Below are 22,773 nucleotides of genomic sequence, written 5' to 3'. Positions count from 1 at the left end.
AAGACAACATGTTCTTCCCAGGTATCAGTATAGTTTACTTCCTCTGAACCACATCTAAATCATACAAACAACATGACCTGTCCAACAGAGCTGAGTTTGAGTATCTAGTGCATTGATGTTGAACAACATGGCTTCAGAGAGGACCACTACTATTGGACTGCAGTTCTTGTCACCAAAATGTGCATTTGCAGGATCCTGCATCGCTGGTGACAATGCTTTGAGGCACCTGCCATATGTTAGAGTCAGAGTCGTACAGCAGGAAGCAGTCCAACTGATTTGCACCAGACATACCAATGCACCTGCCAGCATTTGGCCCATATCCCTCTAAACCCTCCCCATTCATATATCCATCCAGATGTCTTCTGAATGCAATTGTACCTACCTTCTTCACTTTCTCTGGCAGCTCATTCCATACACTCACCACCTTCTGCATGAGAGAATTACCCCTCAGATCATTTATATTTTTCCCCTCACATTAAACCTATGCCCTCCAGTTTTGGACTCCATCAACCTAGGAAAGATATCTTGGATGTTACCCCTATCCATGCTCATTACTTTATAAACCTCTATAAATTGCCCAAGTTTCTAAAGTATGGCATCACTGTTCCCCAGTAAACTGTGACCTAGTCTCCTGCAGTGAGGCTCGAGCATCTTCAGCTACATCAAAGATCTTCCCTCCACCATAGGCCAGTAGTAGGGATGTTCGCTGATGATTGCACAATGTTCACGACTACTTACAACTCCTCAGATACTGAAGCAGTCAGAGTCCTTATTAGCAACAGGTTTGAATTGCCACATACATGGAAAATAAGATTCACGTAATACGAGTGGAAAGAATTGGTAAGACCTAGTGTTTTAGATACTATAGAGAGTTCGAGGCAGGTGCCACCCATTTAAGGAGGATGCATTACATGTTTGCAAGACTAATACCTTTACAGGAGATTTCAGCACTGGCAGGAAACATTTAAACTCACTTATCACAGGAATGAGAACCTTAAAGGGAATTCAAAATGAAAATGGGAAATAGAAAAGCTGCAAGTGAATGTGGAAAGTAGTAGAAACCAATTGTGGAATTGACAGTAATTTGACATTAGTTTGGCGTTACGACAACTTAATTAAAAGCACTACTGGAATGCATGCAACATTCACAAGCAGATAGGTAAATTGTTGGTGCTGGGAGTAAAAGGGGATGATCAAATTGCAATTATAAAGACATGTCTTCGGGTGATCAAGGCTGAAAACTGAATAATAAAGGATATTTGACATCTGGACACAGGGGGGTGAAATCAGGGAAAGGAGGTAGGATAGTGCTAATAAAAAAAGGGGCATCTTCAATTAGAAGAACAGAATGTAGAATCTGGATGGATGGAGCTAAGAAACACTAAGACACAGCAAATATTAGTAGTTTAGAGGTCACCAAACAGTAATGGTAATGGCAATTTGGGCTTCGTATAAATTAGGAAATCATCGGCGTTTTTAACAAGGGAATGCAGTGATCGTTGGTGACTTCAATCAACATATAAACTGAGAAATTCTGATGAACACCAATGCTGTGGAAGAATAAATTCTTGAACTGTATTTGAGCTAGTTTATAGAGCAATATGTTGAGGTAACAACTAAGACACAGGCTATATTAGATCTTATTGTAAAATGACCTTTAGGGAATAGTGACCATAGCATGATAGAGTTTTGCATGAAGTTTTTTAAAAAAGTGCAGTTCAACCTCAAACAAGAGAGTCTCTTAAAATGTCTAGGGTGTTTGGTATGGTGGATTGGAAATCTTATCAAAAGCTGAGACAGTAAATAGACAATGGTGAGTATTCAAAGAATTAATGCTTGACTTACAAGATATACAATCCTTTAAGGCAAAAATACCCAACAAGAAAAGCAAAACAACCATGGCTAACAAGGGAAGTTAACTACAGTATTCATAGTGGAATAAGGTTCATAAGGTTTGCAAAAAAAAAACCTGTAAACTTGAAGACTGGGAGAACTTGAGAATTCAGCAAAGGAAGACCACAAAATTGAGAGAGATATGAATGCGAAATAACAAAAAAAAATGGATTGTAAAAGCTTCTGTTGGCACAGAAAGAGAAAATATTAGCCAAGACAAAAGTGAGTCTACTACAGGCAAACAAGAGAATATACAATAGGAAAGAGACATGACAGAGAAGCTAAATAGCGTGTCTGTCTTCACAAAGACACCAGAGGTCTCCAAGAAATAATTTGGATCAGAGGGTCTCGCGAGAGTGTGGGGAACAGAAAGAAATCAGTATTAGCAAAAAAGTAGTATTGTAGAAATTAATCAAATTGAAAGTTGACAGATCACCAGGACCAAATAATCTTCACTCTAGAGTATTAAAGAGGTGGCTAAAACATTGGTGCATATATGAGGGAATCATCTTTCAAAATTCTATTTATTCTGCAAAGGTGCCTGCAGATTAGAAAGGTGCAAACTTAACCCTACCTGTTAAGAAAGGGGTGACAGGGAAAACCGGGAACTGCAAGCATATGCCTTTTTCAGTAGCAAGCCAGCGATAAGGACAGGAGCACAGATCTTGCTTCAATAGTATGAAACACTGATGAGACCGCACCTAAAGTGTGTGTAATTCTAGTTCCCTTGTCTGATGAAGAAAAAATTGCCATGAGGGCTCACAGCAGACAATGACCGAATTGATTCTTGGGACAGCAAGACCGTTCTTTGCAGAGAGATTGATCAGACTGGGCCTGAATTCTCTGGAGTTTAAAAGAATGAGGGGCAAACTCAGAAATACACAATTCTTAAAGGGAATGTCACAACTTAAATGAGAAAAATGCGCCAATAATCATGGCTCACTGTTTCCACAAACCATTACAAAATGTATAAAATCCTAAAAATAAAAATCAAGGTGACTAATTTAACTGACTAATTTCAGAACCAAAGCAACTGAAAGGTTCCATTATCAGAAAATAAGTATTGAATACACTTTAACAAATGGCAAAGAAATGAAAGAAATTCTAAGCTATTACAATGCAACCATAATTACAGAATCCCTACAGTGTGGAAGCAGGCCATTCAGTCCAAGCCCACACCAACTCTACAAAGAGCAGCCTGCCTCCCATCCCCTCCCTGTAACCCTGCATTTTCCATGAATAACCCACCTAGCCTGCAAATCCCTGGACACTATGGTCAATTTAGCAACTACACCACTTCAAAACCTCAAAATACCCACACACTCATCTACGATCAAGATAGGCGTTTTGACACATTCAGCAGGTGGAAAAAAAAGAGATGGATAAAATACAATTCTAAAATAATTCCAAAGAATGGGACAGCATGGTGGCTCAGTAGTTAGCACTGCTGCCTCACAATGCCAGGGACCCAGGTTCAATTCCAGTCTAGTCGACTGTCTGTGTGGAATTCTGCATATTCTCCCAGTGTCTGCGTGGATTTCCTCCAGGTGCTCCGGTTTCCTCCCACTGTCCAAAGATGTGCAGGTCAGGTGAATTGGCCATGCTATATTGCCCATAGTGTTAGGTGCATAAGTCAGAGGGAAATGGATCTGGGTAGGTTACTCTTCAGAGTCGGTGTGGACTATTTGGCCAAAGGGCCTGTTTCCTCTCTGTAGGGGAATCTAATCCATCAAAAGTCCAGGCTGAGAAGTGGCAGATGGAGTTTAATCCAGATAAATGCGAGGTGCTGCATTTTGGGAAAGCAAATCTTAGCAGGACTTATACACTTAATGGTAAGGTCCTACGGAGTGTTGCTGAACTAAGTGACCTTGGAATGCAGGTTTATAGCTCCTTGAAAGTGGAGTCGCAGGTAGATAGGATAGCGAAGGCAGCGTTCGGTATGCTTCCCTTTATTGGTCAGAGTATTGAGTACAGGAGTTGGGAGGTCATGTTGCGGCTGTACAGGACATTGGTTAGGCCACTGTTGGAATATTGCATGCAGTTCTGGTCTCCTTCCTATCGGAAGGATGTTGTGAAACTTGAAAGGGTTCAGAAAAGATGTACAAGGATGTTGCCAGGGTTGGAGGATTTGGGTTATAGGGAGAGGCTGAACTGGTTGGGGCTGTTTTCCCTAGAGCGGAGGCTAAGGGTTGACCTTATAGAGGTTTACAAAATTGAGGGGTATGGATAGTGTAAATAGATGAAATCTTTTCCCTGGGGCCGGGGAGTCCAGAACTAGAGGGCATTGGTTTAGGGTGAGAGGGGAAAGATGTAAAAGAGACCTAAGGGGCAACTGTTTCACGCAGAGGGTGGTACGTATATGGAATGAGCTGCCAGAGGATGTGGAGGAGGCTGGTACAATTGCAATATTTAAGAGGCATTTGGATGGGTATATGAATAGGAAGGGATTGGAGGGATATGGGCCGGGCGCTGGCAAGTGGGACTAGATTGAGTTGGGATATCTGGTCGGCGTGGACAGGTTGGACCGAAGGGTCTGTTTCCATGCTGTACATCTCTATGACTCTATTTCAAGTGCAGCTTAATTTGTCTGTTGCAGCGTTCCTCTTAAATTTTAGCACTGATGACAATTTAGAATTTTACTCATTGGAGTTTAAGAATGATGGGTGATCTCCTTGAAACATAGGAGTCTTAGAAGAGCTTGACAAGGTAAATACTGCGAGTATATTTCCCCTCATGGGACAGTATAGGACTAAAGGCCTTAGTCTCAGAGTAAAGGGGTGCAATTTAACACAGACAAGGAGAAATTTCTTCTGTCGAGAGGAATGAGTGGGATGGGGGGTTCAGGGTACACTCCCCTGTAGAACTCCAAGGAAGTGTGGAGAGAAAGAGGGCAGGAGGTCAGTCATTTGGAAACGGTGCCTATTTAATCATTGTAAACAAAAGATGCGATCACTGTTGGAAACACGTCTTTGATGTAATGTTTCTATCGGGACCTAGATAATCCAATTTTCAGGTAATTGGTATTCGGATAATCAAGGTTCCTCTGTAATTGCTTTTAAGAACAGGATCAACTACATGGTCAGTTGGAAAATATTATGAAAAATACAAATATGTCAAGTATTTTGCACAATATGAAGTAGGATTGTCATTTGAAGCTTATTCTGATGAGATTGTCACCTACTGTAAAGCTATTAAATGTGAATCATTGTCAACAAAAAAAAAGACAATTACTTACCAGAAACCAAAACTGTTAAGGTAAATTTAAAGGAGGTTTTTTTGTTGTAATACAGGAATGGAGATTCACCTATAGTCCCCAACATCCTGCAGTGGATTGACCCATTCAAATTGTTTACTGTGGTAAAAGCTTCAAGGCACCACGATACTGCATTCTGAAAATTAGGAAGTTGGAATAAAAATTGAAGTGCTGCACATCCTTTGTATGACAAAGGAAAAAAATGGTACGTACAACTAGGCCACATTTCCTGGAATGCAAGCCTCACATTGCAATAGACAGAATAAGTGGTCCGAGGCTCAAATAGATCTAATCTGGGTGAGGGGAGGAAATTGTATGTTGGAAGGTGGGAACGTTACATCTTACAAATTCAATGTTCTGATATGCTGACAAAAATTGTTTTATTCACATTTTACTCATTCATATTTTACCTATAACACTCAACTATGACTTTAACATCTCCAGACTAATTTTCCTCAGTGGTCAACCTCTCAAGCTCAATTTCATACGAACTCCAATTTGTTCAGCAATTCAGTGCCCTCATTCAATGCAGTTATTCATTTTTACTTATCTAGATTTGTCATTACCAATCTTCACTACATTCCATTTCACTTTGTCGTGATTTCAAGAACTTCCAAAGGTCCTTTGATTATTTTCCCACATCATGTTACCTCAATATTTGACTGATCAGTTTGTTTCATATACCACTATGCAAAGCAGTCTGGAAATTTCCCACTGTATTATAAACACGAAAATGAAAGTTGTTGTAAATGGCTCAAGGTTACCGCACATTTTCCCTACAATTAATCTATAAATTTCCAAATTCAGGAATGACTGCTAAACACATCAATAATTATCCCTCGAATACTTTAGAAGACCCATCTCTGTCTCCGTTGCCATAAATATGCATTCCATAACTTCCTTACTAGAAAAAAAGAAAGATGAAGCTTCAGCACAAAATACTTATAACATCAGATGATCTATTGAAGCTCTAAACATTGCTCTGAACATTTGCAACCTTTTCCATGGCCTACACTATACACAAATATGCAGCCGATCCCAAAATCCGTAACTGTACTTAAAATCCACAAACAGGACTGTTCAGGCAGACTCCGTTTCTGCCTGCAACTGCCTGACAGAACTCATTTTTTCCTACCTTAAATTTTTCTCCCCTTGTCCAGTCCCTGCCCACTTAAATCCACGATCCCTCTGATGTTTTACATCAGTTTCTGCATTTCCGGACTCCTTTTCACCATGGATGTGCAATCCTTTACATGCCCACCCAACATCAGGATGGTCTCAGGGCTCTCTGTTACTTCCTGAACTAGCCACCTCTGCATGTCTGAGCTTGGCCTCACCTTGAACAACTTCTCTCACTTTCCTCAGGTCAAAAGTATGGCCATGGGTACCCTCATGAGCCCCCATTATGCGCTGTTCCAGTCTTATTGTAGCACCCTCCCACAATTCTTTCTCCAGTAGATTGATCATCATTGTTGCCGCTTCCCTCTTTCACTCAGTTGTAAGAGTTTATTAATTTCACTTCCAATTTCCAACCCACTCATCTTCACCTGGCCCATCTCTGACTGCTTCCATTTCTGAGGATAAGCTAGCCACCAATATCAAAACGTCAAACCAACTGCCTCCCACAGTTACCTTGACTACACACCATGCTTCCTGCAAAGAGTATCCTAACCTCCTAGTTCCTTTGTGGCATCTGTTCTGATTATGCCAACTCAACTACAGGGCCTCTGAAACGTCAATGTTTTTTCTCAACCGGGGATTCCCCAACACGGTAGCTGACAGGGCCCTCAGCCAGGACTGACCTATTTCCCAAACATCAGCCCACACCTCTTTTCCCCATCCACCATTCCACCAGCACCCAGTCCAGAGGATCATTAGCCACCATTTCCACCACTTCCAGTGGGATGCCAATCCCAGACATTTTCCACTGCCCTGTATGATCTGCCTTCCACAAAGAACATGCCCTCTGGGACACCCTAGTCCACTCCCCCTTCCCTCCCACAGCCCTATGGCACCTTCCTCTGTAACCGCAGAAGGTGTAACGCCTGCCTATGTCCTCCCTTCTCATTATCCAAGATCCCAAACATACCTTCCAGATGAAGCAGTGCTTTACCTGCACTTCACAACCTGGTCTACTGCATTTGCTACTTACAATATGGTCTTCTCTATGCTAGGGAAACAAAGGGTAAACCAGGTGACTGCTTCACAGAACATCTACATCCTGTTTACAAACAAGACCCTGAGCTTCTAGTTGCCTGCCACTTCAACACACCACCTTGTTCCCTGGCCAACATCATCATCGCTCAAACAATGCTTAGTGTAAACCGGAAGAACATTACCTCATTCTCCACTGAGCCTTTTCATTCAGCCTTCTTGACTCAATTTCAAGTTTAACAATTTTAGGGGATGAGGCATCTTCCCCCATGCCCTTAACCCAACTCCCACACACCAGGCCTTGTTATCACATGGTCTACTATTACACACAACCCATTGTTACTGAGAATCCCCATTAATAGTTATTCATTTTCCTAACCTAATTGTAATCCACTCCTTTAATCTGAACAGCTGTTCTCTCTCCTTGGACTCTATCTCCACCTATCGTTTACTCCCTAGCCCCTCCCACACCCTATCTTCTGCATGAAAACCAACTTTTTCCTAGCTACCATCAGTTCTGAGGAAAGGTCACTAGATCCGAAATGTTAGCTCTCATTTCTCTGCACAGATGTTACTGGACTTGCTGAGCTTTTCCAGCAATTTGTTTTGTTTCTGATACCCAGCATCCGCAATTCTCAGTTTTTATTTCATAATTTTATATTTTTTTCAGGTCTGCTTAGTACAAAACAATGCATATAAGAGTGATCTTGAGGCCTTGCATATTTCACTAGGACCAAATATTTTAAGCTACTTATCCACCCAAACTTAGGAAAGTGAAAAACCTATCGTGTCATTTATATTCAAAGTTCATTTTTACACCCCTATAGAAAAAGTGTTAGAATTTGCAGAACATCGTTTCGTATTTGCAACAGTATTTCTTCGAATTAACAGACATCCTCATGGTCAGGGGGGGAAAAAGTAGCCTTTAGAAAGCATGCGGGAGATGTGGGGTACGATCATTAGTAGGCTTCACCAAAATTAATGCAAAAATTAATCTTCGCCTAACCACCAATTACCGCTAATTATTCGCTGTTTAAGAATGAAACCAGGATATGATTTAATAACTGAAGTTGGCAAACGAAATCAGGGAACAATGTATTTCGTGATGTATATTACCGGATGCTTTAAAAAAGCAAATTCAGCCGAGAGAGAGAGAGAGAAAAATCACCCCAGGTAATTACAAAGACCATTTGCCTATGTCGTTTTAAAAGTCGGTGTGGGTCCCGACGTTACCAAGGCAGTAGAGTGACAGTTGCTGGTTATAATGTTTGTACAGTAATTTGCCGGAGTGGCTGCTGACAGCACTAATTAATTGGACAACCCCTCCACAGTCCACAAGCGGCTCCCACACCGATGGGACCTGGTACAACACTCAAGAATCAAGGCAGCCACATGAGTTGCCGGTGCACAGAGCCAGGTGTTCCAGCCGCGGGTCTGCACTTCCCTCCATGCAGCCTGTAACTCGGCCCCCCAGGCTGATTGGGACAGGGCTTAGGGAGGAGAAGTTGGGGGTTGGTGGGGAAGGACTCCCGAACCACGCTCTTTCGCTCGCCCTCCCGACCCCGGACACTCACCTGGTAAAGCATCACCCAGTTGCCCTGTTTGTCGATCTCCGCGAACTCCTGCTCCATGACTCCAAGTGCGCTGTGCCTTTCTCCCCTCCACTCTACTCTGGGCCTCACACTTAACGCCGTAAATTCCCCTTCGCGCTCCGCTCCTACCACTTCATCTCAACTCCCTCGCATCAGGAGGGCTTCGACCACACACCGGAAACACGCTCCCTTCCAGCCCATGACTGGCATCCGCCTCCACCAATCAGGACGCAGGGGGTGGGTGGGCTGCGTATACTGCCTGATGGGAATCGTAGTGCACCGTGCAGGAAATTACGTTGCTCGAGGGTCCCAGGGGACAGTGCGATCCACGGGCCCGAAATACATGCCTCAATCCGAAAAATTAGATATTGCTTCATAAAAGCGGGGAATTGTTTACACTAGGCGTAGCCCCATACTTTCGGGGCGCTTTGCTCCTCTATGTTTATACCGCAGCTGGGGAGTTTCGCGATGCCTGCCGGGAGATGTAGTTCCCGTTTCCGATCGTATCCCAGCGGCCTTGGCGGCGGGCCAGGCTGAAGATTCTGGAAAAAACGTACTTCTGATAATAATTAGGGCTTTGTTGGAACATAACTGTCTAAATCTAAAACTGAACCAAAGCTCAGGGTAAAGTAAAGTCTGTACGCCGGTATGTGGATCTAAGAGAATTGCCTGAGTTTAGAAACAGCAAACACTACAGCCGCGAAGCGATGTCCTTGTATCATGGAATATTGCTAGTGATATATTAAAGCTTTTTTACTTTATCCATGGGTTAAGTGCCCCCCAGGCTGACAGGAAGGATTTGAAACTCTTTAAGAGTTTTTAAAAAAGTTTAGTTTTAAAATAATCATGAAACAATTTGCCAGGTAGCAGACAGCTAGAAAAATGTTGTTGGAGACATGGCTTTTGACTTTGATCCCCAAATCTATTGTGTAGATCTTTCAGACTGAAACCCAAGATCTCTTCCCTGTTGCACTATTTCAGTCAGAGGCCACATTACTTATTTCTTAAGTTTGAGAAATAATATTTCATCTCTTGATTTAACACATCTTTTGTACTCCACATGAAGTTCAACAATTTCAGACCATGAACTCTGTATCCTCATTTTGTTTCTTTTTTTGTTTCATATTTTTCTCATTGTTGATGAAAGGTGATCATAAATGTTATGTTTGAAACATTAACAATTTTTCTCTCTACCATTGCTACTTATTTCAATTTTAGTTCCTGATTTTTTAAGTAGCTTTGATCTCTGGGGAGGTACAAGTTGAGAGAAAAGACCACAGAGTTCAAAGAATCCATTGCATCCAAGTAGTGGTCCTTCTTAGGAAACTAGACAAATTATGAAAGCTTGTATTCTTCAAAAGATTCTTACCAAGGATTGTATGAAATTCAGAAACTTTTTTTTAGAAAACTTACAACTGAAAGGTGAAACCCTAAACATTTTTAAGTATATCTTACTATGTTATTCTAATTGACAGATTATTTTAGTATACTTCTCTACTTACAATTCAAGATTTCATCCAACCCCTTTCTGTGACAGAGGGACAAATTGCATATCAAATGAAACTGAAACTGCAACATAATGTGGTTTGTGAGGGGGATACTATTCTAAATGAACAACAAATTATCTCAACCACATTGCATCAGAGGTCACAGAGAAGACCACCATGTTTTCTTGCTGACAAAGACTGGAAGTATTGTATTAACAAATTATTATATTCAAGTTAAACAATACATATATATTAAAATAAAAATGCAGTGAATTACCGATGGTGCAGCTATTTAGCACATAATCTGAACTTTGCAACTTATAGACTGCAAGACTGATGAATTAAAGTTCAATCAAAGTAATGCCATACGTGATTTGTTAATTGACCATCTTAATTTTACAAGTGAACTCAATGACATTTTCATAGCTAATGTGGGCCAAAATAAGTTGTTTGTAAAACAGCTGTTAAAGTTGAGATATTAATATTCTTTCCAGCTAAGAGTTCCATCTAGATCTCTGGGTAGATTCCAATTTGTCCATTTCTCCAGCTGTGCAGATTTATGTACAACAGCATTTTAAATTAAACTGTCCTGCCATTAAGGAAACTTTGATCCAAATATTTTCTGAGTAGAGATCATGACAAAAACGCAGATGGCTCGTGAAGTCGCTTTGATCTGGTCAATTTTAGTTGCTGACCGTTCCAGAAACAAAGGCAACTGACCTCTGAAATTCTAAGGATTTTTTTAATGGTAAGAAATTTGTATTAATGTGTTTGATCTGTAGGTTTTTAGTCTGTTCGAATCCAATTCTGAGTGTAACTTTTTTTTTATCTTTCAGACCCACAACAAACACTAAGGATATAGCAGAAATTGAAGCAAAATAAGTTCATTCTTAATCTGAAATATGCAACTTAAGATATCCAACATTTGGCCATAAGGGCACTGCCTGCTCTTGAGTATCATCAGTGTGTATGAAATAGTTTTAAAATAACTGAACTGTTTCACCTTCCTTTACTTTCTGCTAGAGACATTCAAAATATTGAGGAATCTCATACCCTTCTGCTCAATGCCTGGTCTCATTGCAACTAGACAAAGTCTCCACCGAATACTCTAAAATCATAAATCCCAGTTTTCCACCTAACTACATGTCTAAGCTCTTAACTTTTCTAGTTAATATCTTGCATACCACAACATGAAGGCTCATGTTTTCCCCATTCTCTTCCTTTTTTTTCATTTGTTCCAGTACAGTTTCTTCTCATATTTCTTAACTCAAGTGTATGCTGTGTAGGATGATGTATAATGAATGGATCAAAATGTCTATCTAAGGATAAATAGTGTAATGTAATTCCCTGTAGTTCCTATAAACTGTGGCTTGAGTGCTCTACTAACACTTTCTTGTGCTTAAATAAAAGCCATGACTTAGAAATCTGGCGTCAGGCTTAAACTATCGAACAGACAGTTTGATAGAATTTTAAATGTATTACATGGCTCTGAACCATGGTCTTCAAAGATTAATAAATGTGTACATCAAAAAGCAGGAACAAAATAGCAGGATGTTGAATACGCAGTGAGACTACTAGAAAGAATTATAGGAGAAAGTGAGGTCTGCAGATGCTGGAGATCAGAGCTGGAAATGTGTTGCTGGAAAAGCGCAGCAGGTCAGGCAGCATCCAGGGAACAGGAGAATCGACGTTTCGGGCATAAGCCAAGAAGGGCTTATGCCCGAAACGTCGATTCTCCTGTTCCCTGGATGCTGCCTGACCTGCTGCGCTTTTCCAGCAACACATTTCCAGAAAGAATTATAGTATAGCAAAGTAACAAAATCCAAGCAAATGGTTGCAGGAAAATACATTTGTGCATCAGTATGTGAAACTAGAGTGACTTATTAGCTCTGTGATACCTCAACTTTACGTGGGATTGGATCCACGGATATAACAGATTTTTATAATCCAAAGGACTTGCATTAGCACAGCACCTTTCATTAAAGGACATCTAAAAGTATTGCTTGATTATTTATGAAATACAAGCATTCTTGTTATCACTGTGATGGGATGAATACACTGATTATCAAGCAAACCAGATCACCTGTAATATAAATTTGCTAATTCAATCACAAAAATGTGTTTTTACTGTTGTCCAGAATAGAAGAACATAAGAACCAGGAACAGGAGTAGGCAATTCAGCCCATTGAGCTTGCTCTGCCATTTGATATGATCATGGCTGATCTCATCTCGGCCTCAAGTCCACTTTCCTACCCACTCTCCATAACGCTTCAACCCACTCCTAATTAAAAATGTCTATCTCCTTCAATGTACTGAATGTCCCACCACCCACTGCTGTCTGGGGTAGTGAATTCCACAGATTCACAATCCTTTAAGAGAATTAATTTCTCATCTCTGTTTTAAATCTGCTCTCCTTTACACTAAAACTATGACCTCTCATTCCAGATTGCCTACGTGAGGAAACATCCTTTCTACATCTACTTTGTTAATCTCTTTAGCATCTGCCTCAATTAGATCTCTTCATAGTCTTCTAAACTACTCAATCTCTCTTCATAAGACAAACACTTTATCTCTGAAATCAATCTAGTGAACCTCCTCTGAACTGCCTCCAATACAACTGCATTCCTTCCTTGACTAAAGGGGACCAGAATTGTATGCAAAACTTCAGGTGCAGTCTCACTAATACCTTGTACATTTGCAGCAACATTTCCCTACCTTTGTACTCTTTTCCTTTATCAATAAATGCTGAAACTTAATTTGCCTTACTTATTACCTGTGATACCTACATACAGGTTTTCAGCAATTCATGCACAAGGACACCCAGATCCCTCTGCACTGAAGCACTTTGAAGTTTCTTTCCATTGAGATAAATTGCCTTTCTATTCCTCCAATTAAAATAGATAACCTCTCATTTATTCACATTAAACTTTACCTGCCACATTTTGGCCCAATCCTATCCATTCGTAAATTTCTTAATTCCTCATTGCAACTTACTCTCCCACCTGTTTTAGTGTGATCTGCACATTTGGCTATAGTACTTTCTATACCTACATCCAAGGTATTAATATAGACTGTAAGTAGTTGGGGCCCAAAACACTGAATCCTATGGCACCCTGTTAGTTACGTCTTGCCAACCAGGTAAAGATACTTTAATGAAGCCACTAGATAATGGCCTAGTGTCATTATCGCTAGACTATTAATCCAGAAACTCAGCGAATGTTCTGGAGACCCGGGTTAGAATCCTGCCATAGCAAGTGGTGATGATTCAATAAAATCTGGAATTAAGAATCTTCTGATGACCAAGAAGCCATTGTTCATTGTTGGAAACATTGATCTGACTCACTAATGTCTAATGCCCATCAAGGAAGGAAATTTGCCATCCTCACCTGGTGTGGCCTACATGTGACTCTAGAGCCAAAGCAATGTGGTTGACCCTCTGAAATATTCAGTTGAATCAGTCACTACTAAGCCTTAGGAAATAAATGAAATGGAAAGGACCACCTGGCATCAAGCTAGGCACCGGAAAAGACAACTCTGCAAAGTCCTTCTTAGTAACTAGTAGTGCCAGAATTGGGAAAGCTGTCTCAAGCACTAATCAAATAATAGCCTGACATACTCATGGAATCATACTTTACAGACAATGTCACAGACACCACTGTCACCATCCCTTAATCTCTCCTGTCCCACTGGTAAGACAGACCCAGTAGAGCTGGTGGAACAGTGGTTTGAAGTGGGGAGGAAGTCCTCCATCAGCTGATGAGTAAGTATTTCACATTGAGCAACGTTTGGAGAAAGCACTGACTGTGACAATGGAACAAAGGACATAGCTACCAGCTGGGCCTTTGGCAGGTGGTGAGAAAAAAAACAAGAGGCAAAAACATACTTGACTTCATACTTTCCAATGTGCCGACTTCAAACACATCTGTCCATTACAGCATTGGTAAATGTGACCACACACAGTCCTTGTGGAGATGACGTCTGCCTTCGCATTAAGAATACGTCCATCCTGTTGTGTGACACTATCACTGTGCTAAATGGGACAGACTTCGAACAGATCCAGCAATTCAAGGCTGGGCATCTATGTGGTGCTGTTGGCCATTGACATCAGCAAATTTGTACTTCAGCACAATAATGTACGTCATGGCCTGGCATATCCCTCACTCCCATTACCATCAAGACAAAAGATCAACCTTGGTTGAATAGAGGGTACAGGAGGGTATGCCAGGAGCAGCACCAGACATACATTAAAACAAGGTGTCAACCTGGTGAAGCTACCAAACACAACTAGTTTCATAACAAACAGTATGAGCATCAAGTGATAGAGCTAAGCAAATCCACAACCAACAAATCAGATTTAAGCTGTGCAGACCTGCCATATCCAATCACAATGGTGATGGACAAATAATCAACTCACAAAAATTGGGAGGTATAATGGACAGCAAAGAGGTTACCTCAGATTACAACGGGATCTTGATCAGATGGGCCAATGGGTTGAGGAGTGACAGATGGAGTTTAATTTAGATATATGTGAGGGACTGGTTTTTGGGAAAGCAAATCTTAGCAGGACTTATACACTTAATGGTAAGGTCCTAGGGAGTGTTGCTGAACAAAGACACCTTGGAGTGCAGCTTCATAGCTCATTGAAAGTAGAGTCGCAGGTAGACAGGATAATGAAGAAGGCGTTTGGTATGCTTTTCTTTATTGGTCAGAGTATTTACCACCACCTACTCAAAAGCAAGTAGGGCAAGCCAACAATTCTCATTTCCCTTGAATGAATGAAAAGAAAACAAACCCAAATAATCCATTTGTTATAAAATATAAATTATTCTCCCAATTATTACCAGTTAACATCTAAACTGTAATCCAGAATTTGAACTATGTCCCCTTAATCTCAAATATGGACATGCACAACACAAAAGACATCAGTCCAGAAAAGGTATGTTTAATTTTTATTCATTTGTAGGACATTGCAGACTGACCAGCATTTATTGCCCATGCCAAGTTGTCAATAAGAGCTGCCTTCTTGAAGTACTGAAGCCCATGTGTTGTAGGTAGACCCACAATATGGTCAGAAAGGGAATTAAAAAGACAAAAGGAAAAAAGGTCAGGTAAGAGTTTGAAAAAAATGGATAGAATCTATTTACTTTTCACAGTCTACTATTTTCTGTCCATGACATCAAACCACTGACAATAGTAGACTGATGGAGGATCTTCAGCTGAAATCATGTTGGAACCAAGTCTTTGGAAAGTGGCCACAGTTCAGTTTTTCAAGTTTTCTTAGGTTGTCAGAAATATTGAAATTTAGAAATGCTTTCAGGTTATGAAAACCTTCAACTGAGAGGGGAAGAGACTTGCAGCTCTTGAGATTTTCTCCTGACTGATTTCTTATGTCTGTGAATAGACAAAAAAGATTGCTAGGTGAGCATTAACATGAAAGGGCCCGCAGTTTTTTCAAAGTCATATTTTCCACTAATTAAGGTCAAAAATCAGATCTCTTATTGAAAGCTTTGTTTGCCTATTCTTCAAAGTCACTTGACTTTCTGCAAAGAGCAAGTAAACCATGGCACACTTTAAACTCTTGATTTTCTTTTCATGAAACCACAACCTTTTCAATCCAAATGTCTAAACTGTTATATATTAGATTAAATTAGATTACTTACAGTGTGGAAACAGGCCCTTCGGCCGAACAAGTCCACACCGACCCGCCGAAGCGTAACCCACCCATACCCCTACATTTACCCCCTACCTAACACTATGGGCAATTTAGCATGGCCAATTCACCTGAGCTGCACATCTTTGGACTGTGGGAGGAAACCGGAGCACCCGGAGGAAACCCACGCAGACACGGGGAGAACGTGCAAACTCCACACAGTCAGTCGCCTGAGGCGGGAATTGAACCCGGGTCTCTGGCGCTGTGAGGCAGCAGTGCTAACCACCATGCCGCCCACCTATCTTCCAGTTTTTCACATAATTCTTAAATAATATACTCCCACCATGTCACTATTCTTGGGAAATGAAATACCACTTACAATAATATAAAAATTATGATGAGGTAAAAATTATTTATTTATTAGTCTTCATTCACTTAATATATGAAAACCAAGCAGTTTCTTGTCACCTACATAATCTCTAAATTATTTCAACATCATTACCTTATTGATAATAAATTAGCAATTATGTTATCTTTTCCAGAAATGTGAAAACTTTCATCATAACTCTGCACATTCTATTGAAAAAGTCAAGTATTTTGATTTATGTTCACTGTATATTAGCATTTATTTGTTATTACAGATGTAAATTTCAAAACATTTAAAACCCAATCACAATCTCAGAGTTTCCCTTTTTATTGTAGAATATTTCTTTTGATGCTGATTCATTACCTTGGAAGAGTGTCTTACTAGTTTTTCCATGATTGATTCATCCTCTTGCCCAAGTTACTAGCATTGATTGCCATTTTAAAGCTTAAATGAAGTCAAGTGTGGGTAATACATAATCTTTGTTAGGATTGTCTTTAGCTTCTCAAAAACTGTTTACCACTGACTATTTTGACAAAAAGTCTGGACCATTTTACATGCTTTTGCAATAAGTCTGTTGGGAGGAAGCTATTGTGCTAACGTTTGGCACAGAAGCCACTCCGTCGCAAAAATCTCATGATTCCCCTTTTAGTTTTAGGAATTGAGAGGTCTATCAAGAAATTTACTTTTGCTACTTTTGGCAACACTTCCTTTTCCCTATCTCATGTCCTGGGTAAGTTACCAGTTTCCATGATGACCTCAGCCAGTACAGGAATTGAACCCATGTCACTCTGCATCACAAATCAATTGTCCAGCTATTCGAACCTCTGCAGGGATATTCATGACAATATTCTTTGATCATTATCTTAAGAGTCTGATAGATTTTCTCTGAAGCACCATGTGAATGTCAACTGTTTTACATCCAAGTTAGCTATTAGGTCTTGAAAATATTTTAGATATAATAAACTGGAACCTTAGTCTGTATCTCATGTTAGAGGAGAAAGTGAGGTCTGCAGATGCTGGAGATCAGAGCTGGAGATGTGTTGCTGGAAAAGCGCAGCAGGTCAGGCAGCATCCAGGGAACAGGAGAATCGACGTTTCGGGCATAAGCCTGAAGAAGGGCTTATGCCCGAAACGTCGATTCTCCTGTTCCCTGGATGCTGCCTGACCTGCTGCGCTTTTCCAGCAACACATCTCCAGCTCTGTATCTCATGTTAGTCCATAATGAGTTGTTTAAAAAAATTATCACCATGGTATGATTGTCATCAAAGACCTCTGGGAATCATTTGGGAATTCTGAGTCCACAATTGAGGACTGTGTATTGGTATTTTGTAGATTATTTTTAAAAACTGGACTAAAATGAGAAAGACGTGTTTTAAAACCAGTATTTGAAAGTGTGACTGTGGTTTTTAAAGATAACCTAGCACCTGTTACAAGCACTATAAATGACTGAACAAACAGTAATTGAAGTTTTAGTTGCACGTAATTTGGAGCCATGGGAATATAGAGATGTAGCTTTTACTGGCAACAAGAAGTTAATTGTACTTTGGAAAATGGGCTAGTCATCCATGACAGAGACTTTCTTGCCTGCTGACAATTGTGTGATTGGTTTTCAGATAACTGGATAACTTGGAGCTGGAGCAAGTTAGAAACCGAGCAATGTTCAGCTCTTGCCCAGCTTAGAAGCATTTCCCTGTTCTTTGCAGTTAAAACTCACCGTAAACCTGAAGAAAATCAATTTATCTTGACTGCATCAGTTATCATAAGCTGAAATTTTAACTGATGAGTCAGAGACTCATCAGTAAACTAGCCACCTTGTATCTCTTACCAGCCAGTGGAAGCATTCAGTAACAAATGACTAAAGCAACATGCTGGCCAACAGGACACTCATACATTGCAACAAGAAAACCTGAAAACAGAGACTACTGAATGTCTTTTGACTTTTCACCCAGTGCCCATAACCTATTTTACTCTGTCTATGCCTGAGGGGGAGTTTATAAGGGGTTTAAAATTTTATTTAGTAATGTTATATGATAGTTTATAACTCTTTACCTGTAGCTAGAATCTAATTAATTATAGCAAATAGTGATTTTTGTTTGTACAAAAATGGATTGACCCTTGCCTGAGGATTGGTCATAATAGTATTCAAAACAGTAGTTAGAAGTGCTGACAACTGGGAACTCTGTCAGATTCCCAATAATGTTTCCTGAGGGAGAACGACTTGCAGCTCCTTGGGCTTCTTCCGTAATGACTGCTTTGTTCTGTAAAATGGAAACTATGTCCAGAAAGGATTGCTAGGCAACAGTTAGCATTGAGGCCCCATTATTCATTTCAACCCTATGTTTTGCAGCATTTAAGAGCCATAAACCCTATCTCTTATCTCCTTGTAAGTGTTATTTACCTTTTGCACCAAAGCCATTGGACATTCTGTAAACAACATGTAAACCACAGAACGCATTAAACGCTTTATTTCCTTGACACTACAATGTGATTCCCCCTTCAATTCCAGTTTTTCACATATTATTTAAATATAAACATATATGCCTAATACTGCCTCTGAACAAGACAACTAATTTACACACAGCAATGTTCCACATAACAGAACAGATGAAAAGCACTTCATTAGTTATTTAAGGAAAGTTTTTTTAAAGAAATAATTGCAATCTAATTGTTAATGTTTTTTGTTTTTGATTCATTATTGAATGTAAGTTTTTAACTAAAATATTTTAATTGTCCACGGATGGCCCAATAACCTACTGACATTGAGACTAAGCTATTAGTGGAGAATGGGCACAGAATGCTCACAGAATATCAGCTCCATCTTTTGGAAAGGGCATGTTGAATGGAAATCTTTGGCTGGGGCAAGAAAAGCTTACAGTTCTTGGTCTTTGAGAAAAATTAATAAGCAGTGAATAAGTCTGCAATGTGTATTGCAAAGTATTCTTCTGTCACTGGCAGTGACATTTGAGATGCTTCTGTAAGCAATCTTAAATGATTTCATAAATATTTAACAAATTTTCTGTTTTACTAAATTACTTGATAGTCAGCACCTAAAGTGCATCCTGATTGGCTTTAAGTACAAATTATTTGTTTTTTTCCCACCATTTTCTAGAGTAAGCGTCAACGGTGACAGTCAAATGTATTCTTTCAAAATTGCATGCTTACAAATTAGAGGTTATGCTGCTGAATTTCAGATATAATGTAAAAGTATTTTTCCCCATAGATCCTTTTCAAACTTGACAGCACTTGAATCAAAAGTCTGAAATATCGTGTTGTGCAAGAAAGCTTCCTCAGCAAACAGCTGTTTCAGCAGCATGACATTTAAGTTATGTAAATTTCCTATAAAAGTAGATGTCATTAAAAGATTTTTCACTTAAATCTTCTGCTCAAGTTTTAGCTGGCAAGTTTCTGCATAAACCTGCCTATAGGTTTTGCCTCTGACAACATTTTTACAATAGTGTAATGAGAAACTAATTTTGGTCCTTGGTGTACAGTGACCAATTAAGCCATCCTCCTTTCCAAAAAAAAAGATTATGTGGTTTTCTGAACTCTATACTGATTGTGAGCTCACATACTGTATTCTTGTCTATTTTACTAGAATTTATGCAAACCAGTGGAACTGACCATTGTTTATGTTATTTGTGAGTTATCAAGTAGATCTTTGAAATATAGTGTGCCTTATTGTTGTCTTATGTAATTTCCTTTTTGAAAGAGCAAGGAACAAGTTACATATTTTTGAATAACCTAATGGGTATTGGAAGTTCAGATTCTACTTCATAGCATAATTAGGTTTGCTTATTATTATTGATTCATACAGATGATTTCATAACCCATTTTGGCAAAGCTGGTAATACTAACAGTGTATTTTCACTGAAGACAAATCTCAGTTATTTATTAAATTACTTTGCAACTGTTTTATGAACAAGAAACTCATTTCCTATGGCCACTTGATTTATTTAGCAGTGATTTATGTCAGACAATGCAATTCAATCAACTGAGCTCTTCATCTGACTAGAAACTTCCATGTGGTGTATTTTGGCTGGAACCCATTTGGCTGAGTTTTCTTCCATACCTGTGTTTTCTGTCATTTTAGTCAGCCTATTACAAGGGAAGAGATTTTTAAAAATATTTCCAATTTGTTCCCTTTATTTCCTATAGTTGTTTAAGCTTTGCAGAGATCATGCCTTGGTAGTTCACTATTCCTCATATTTGTTAAATGTTGATATGATTCTTTACTACGGAGTATTGTTAGTTGTTTCACCAGGTCTGCACAGGCAATTCTTCTAGCAGGAATCACTGCGCAGCAATCAAAAGTAGCAACACTTTTTTGTTTTCTCTTTCCAAAAAACTGCATGGCCAACTGTCGTGCTCTTGCATTCCAACTGAAGCGGCTGTACTCTGTTGTGCCACCAGCTTCTGATATGAGTCCTGCACAAGACAAAATACACTGACAGATTCACTTAAACTATTAAAGTGGAATCATCTTGGCCATATTAAATGTATTAAATTTTATTTTGCTACTGTCATTGACTTCATGAGATTTGTGTATATGGCATATCAACATTAGGTGTAGCACAGTGCATACAGAAAATCAAACCCGGGCTCTTCTGATATTCATGCCTTAGTTTCACGTTAAGCAACAATCTTACCAAATAAATGTTGAAACATGTTGTTTGGTTGTTGTATAGTGGAAATTACAATGGGAAGCGCAATCTTGTTGCAAAAAATGTAAGGCCCACATACAGCAGAGACCTCAAATCCCTGGAGAGTTATCACAAGTACTGCCTTCACAAAATCCTGTTAATCCACTGGCAGGATAGGTGCAACAATATGAGCCTCACCTTTTCCAGGCCAATATCTCCAGTATTGTGGCACTGGTCACGTCTGACTAGATGCAGTAGGTTGGCCACATTATCTGCTTGCCTGACACAAGATTCCCTAAACATGTGCTCTACTCTGACCACTGCAATGGTAAGCTATCACAAAGATGGCAGAGGAAATACTACACTCTGAAAGCTTCCCTAAACAAGTGCAAGATCTCCATTGACATGTGGAAATCACTTGCCTTAGAACACACAAATTGAGGAAGAAGAATCTGTGAAGACACCAACCACTTTGAGCATCACCAAGTGGATCATAAGGAGGCCAAGCACAAGCATTGGCAAGAGTGTGCAGAATCCAAAGATTCCCACCCACCCATCTCATCAAACACCACTTCACCTGCTTGTGGCAAAATCTGCAGCTCCAGGACTGGACCAATCAGCCATTGCAGAACCCCCACCCCCACCCCCAAAGTGGAAACAAGTCATCCTTGACTCTAAGGGACTGTGAAAAAAAAGAAATTAACAGTCTTGAGCCTTAACGAGGATTTGACCTAAGGAGGATTAGTTGTATTGTGAAGTGCATAACATATGTGTTATTGATATGACATAGAAATTTAGTTCATTTCATTCCGTGATGTAGAGTCATAAAGTCATAGAGATGTTCAGAAGGGAAACAGACCCTTAGGCCAACTTGTCCATGCCGACCGGATATCCCAACCTAATCTAGTCTCACTTGACAGCACTCAGTTCATATTCTTCCAAACCCTTCCTATTCATATACCCATCTAGATGCCTTTTAAATGTTGCAATTGTACTAGCCTCCATCACTTCCTCTGACAGCTCATTCCATTTACGTACCACCTTAAATGTTGCCCTTTAGGTCTCTTTTATTTCCTTTCCCGTCTCACCCTAAACCTATGCCCTCTAGTTCTGAACACCCCACCCCAGGGAAAAGACTTTGTCTATTTATCCTATCCATGACCCTCATGATTTTATAAACCTTTATAAGGTCACCCCTCAGCCTTCGACACTTCAAGGAAAACACCCCGAGTCTATTCAACCTCTCCCTATAGCTCAAATCCTCCAACTCTGGCAACATTCTTGTAAATCGTTTCTGAACCCTTTCAAGTTTCTCAACATCCTTCCGTTAGCAAGGAGACCAGAATTTCACGCGATATTCCAAAAGTGGCCTAACCAATGTCAGAACAATGAAATTTCCTTTGGGCATATACTGACATCTAGTGGTAGTTATTAAAATTCTTGCAGAATATTGTAGCTAATTTGTAATATTCCTTTAAAGCTGTGCTCCCATGGATATAGTATCCATGTGGACTAGTACTGTACAGATCATATTTACTGTTTCTAGGATGATTACTTAGCGGTTCTAATTGGATATTTAGGGGACAAAAGGAAATTTGGAGTAACATCAATAGAAGCATTGAGGTCTCTAAGGAAGACAATTGTCATAATCTAAGATCATGAAAGCACTTTATAAAATTTTTTTTAAAAGTTATAAAAGATCCTAGATTTTGCAATAGTTGTTGTTTTTCTCCTCGG

General features: G+C 39.7%; 1 protein-coding gene and 1 long non-coding RNA gene across 4 annotated transcripts in view; both read right to left on the bottom strand.

Annotated features, from left to right (window-relative positions):
* Nucleotides 1-9,051, bottom strand: part of LOC122560064 (tyrosine-protein phosphatase non-receptor type 1-like) — a 93,658-nt gene extending 84,607 nt beyond the window's left edge. The window contains exon 1 of the mRNA XM_043710268.2: nucleotides 8,875-9,051. Within this exon, the coding sequence (XP_043566203.2) occupies nucleotides 8,875-8,931 (57 nt within the window). The 5' untranslated portion in view covers nucleotides 8,932-9,051. The remainder of the gene's footprint in view (nucleotides 1-8,874) is intronic.
* Nucleotides 9,052-15,393: 6,342 nt separating this feature from the next.
* LOC122559905 (uncharacterized) overlaps nucleotides 15,394-22,773 on the bottom strand; it is a 36,579-nt gene continuing 29,199 nt past the window's right edge. For 2 of the 3 annotated variants that reach the window (XR_006314591.2, XR_006314592.2), the window contains one exon: nucleotides 15,394-15,770. This is a non-coding gene — a long non-coding RNA (uncharacterized LOC122559905). Of the gene's footprint in view, nucleotides 15,771-18,905; nucleotides 20,822-22,773 lie in introns of those variants that run through there. The other variant, XR_015759595.1, reaches the window with a different exon arrangement.

Source organism: Chiloscyllium plagiosum, unplaced genomic scaffold (assembly GCF_037043375.1).
Source record: "Chiloscyllium plagiosum isolate Xiang-an unplaced genomic scaffold, Cpla_swu_hap1 HiC_scaffold_15, whole genome shotgun sequence".
Taxonomy (NCBI): domain Eukaryota; kingdom Metazoa; phylum Chordata; class Chondrichthyes; order Orectolobiformes; family Hemiscylliidae; genus Chiloscyllium; species Chiloscyllium plagiosum.
The sequence above is the reverse complement of the archived record's forward strand: the minus strand, read 5'-3'. Positions and strand labels throughout refer to the sequence as shown.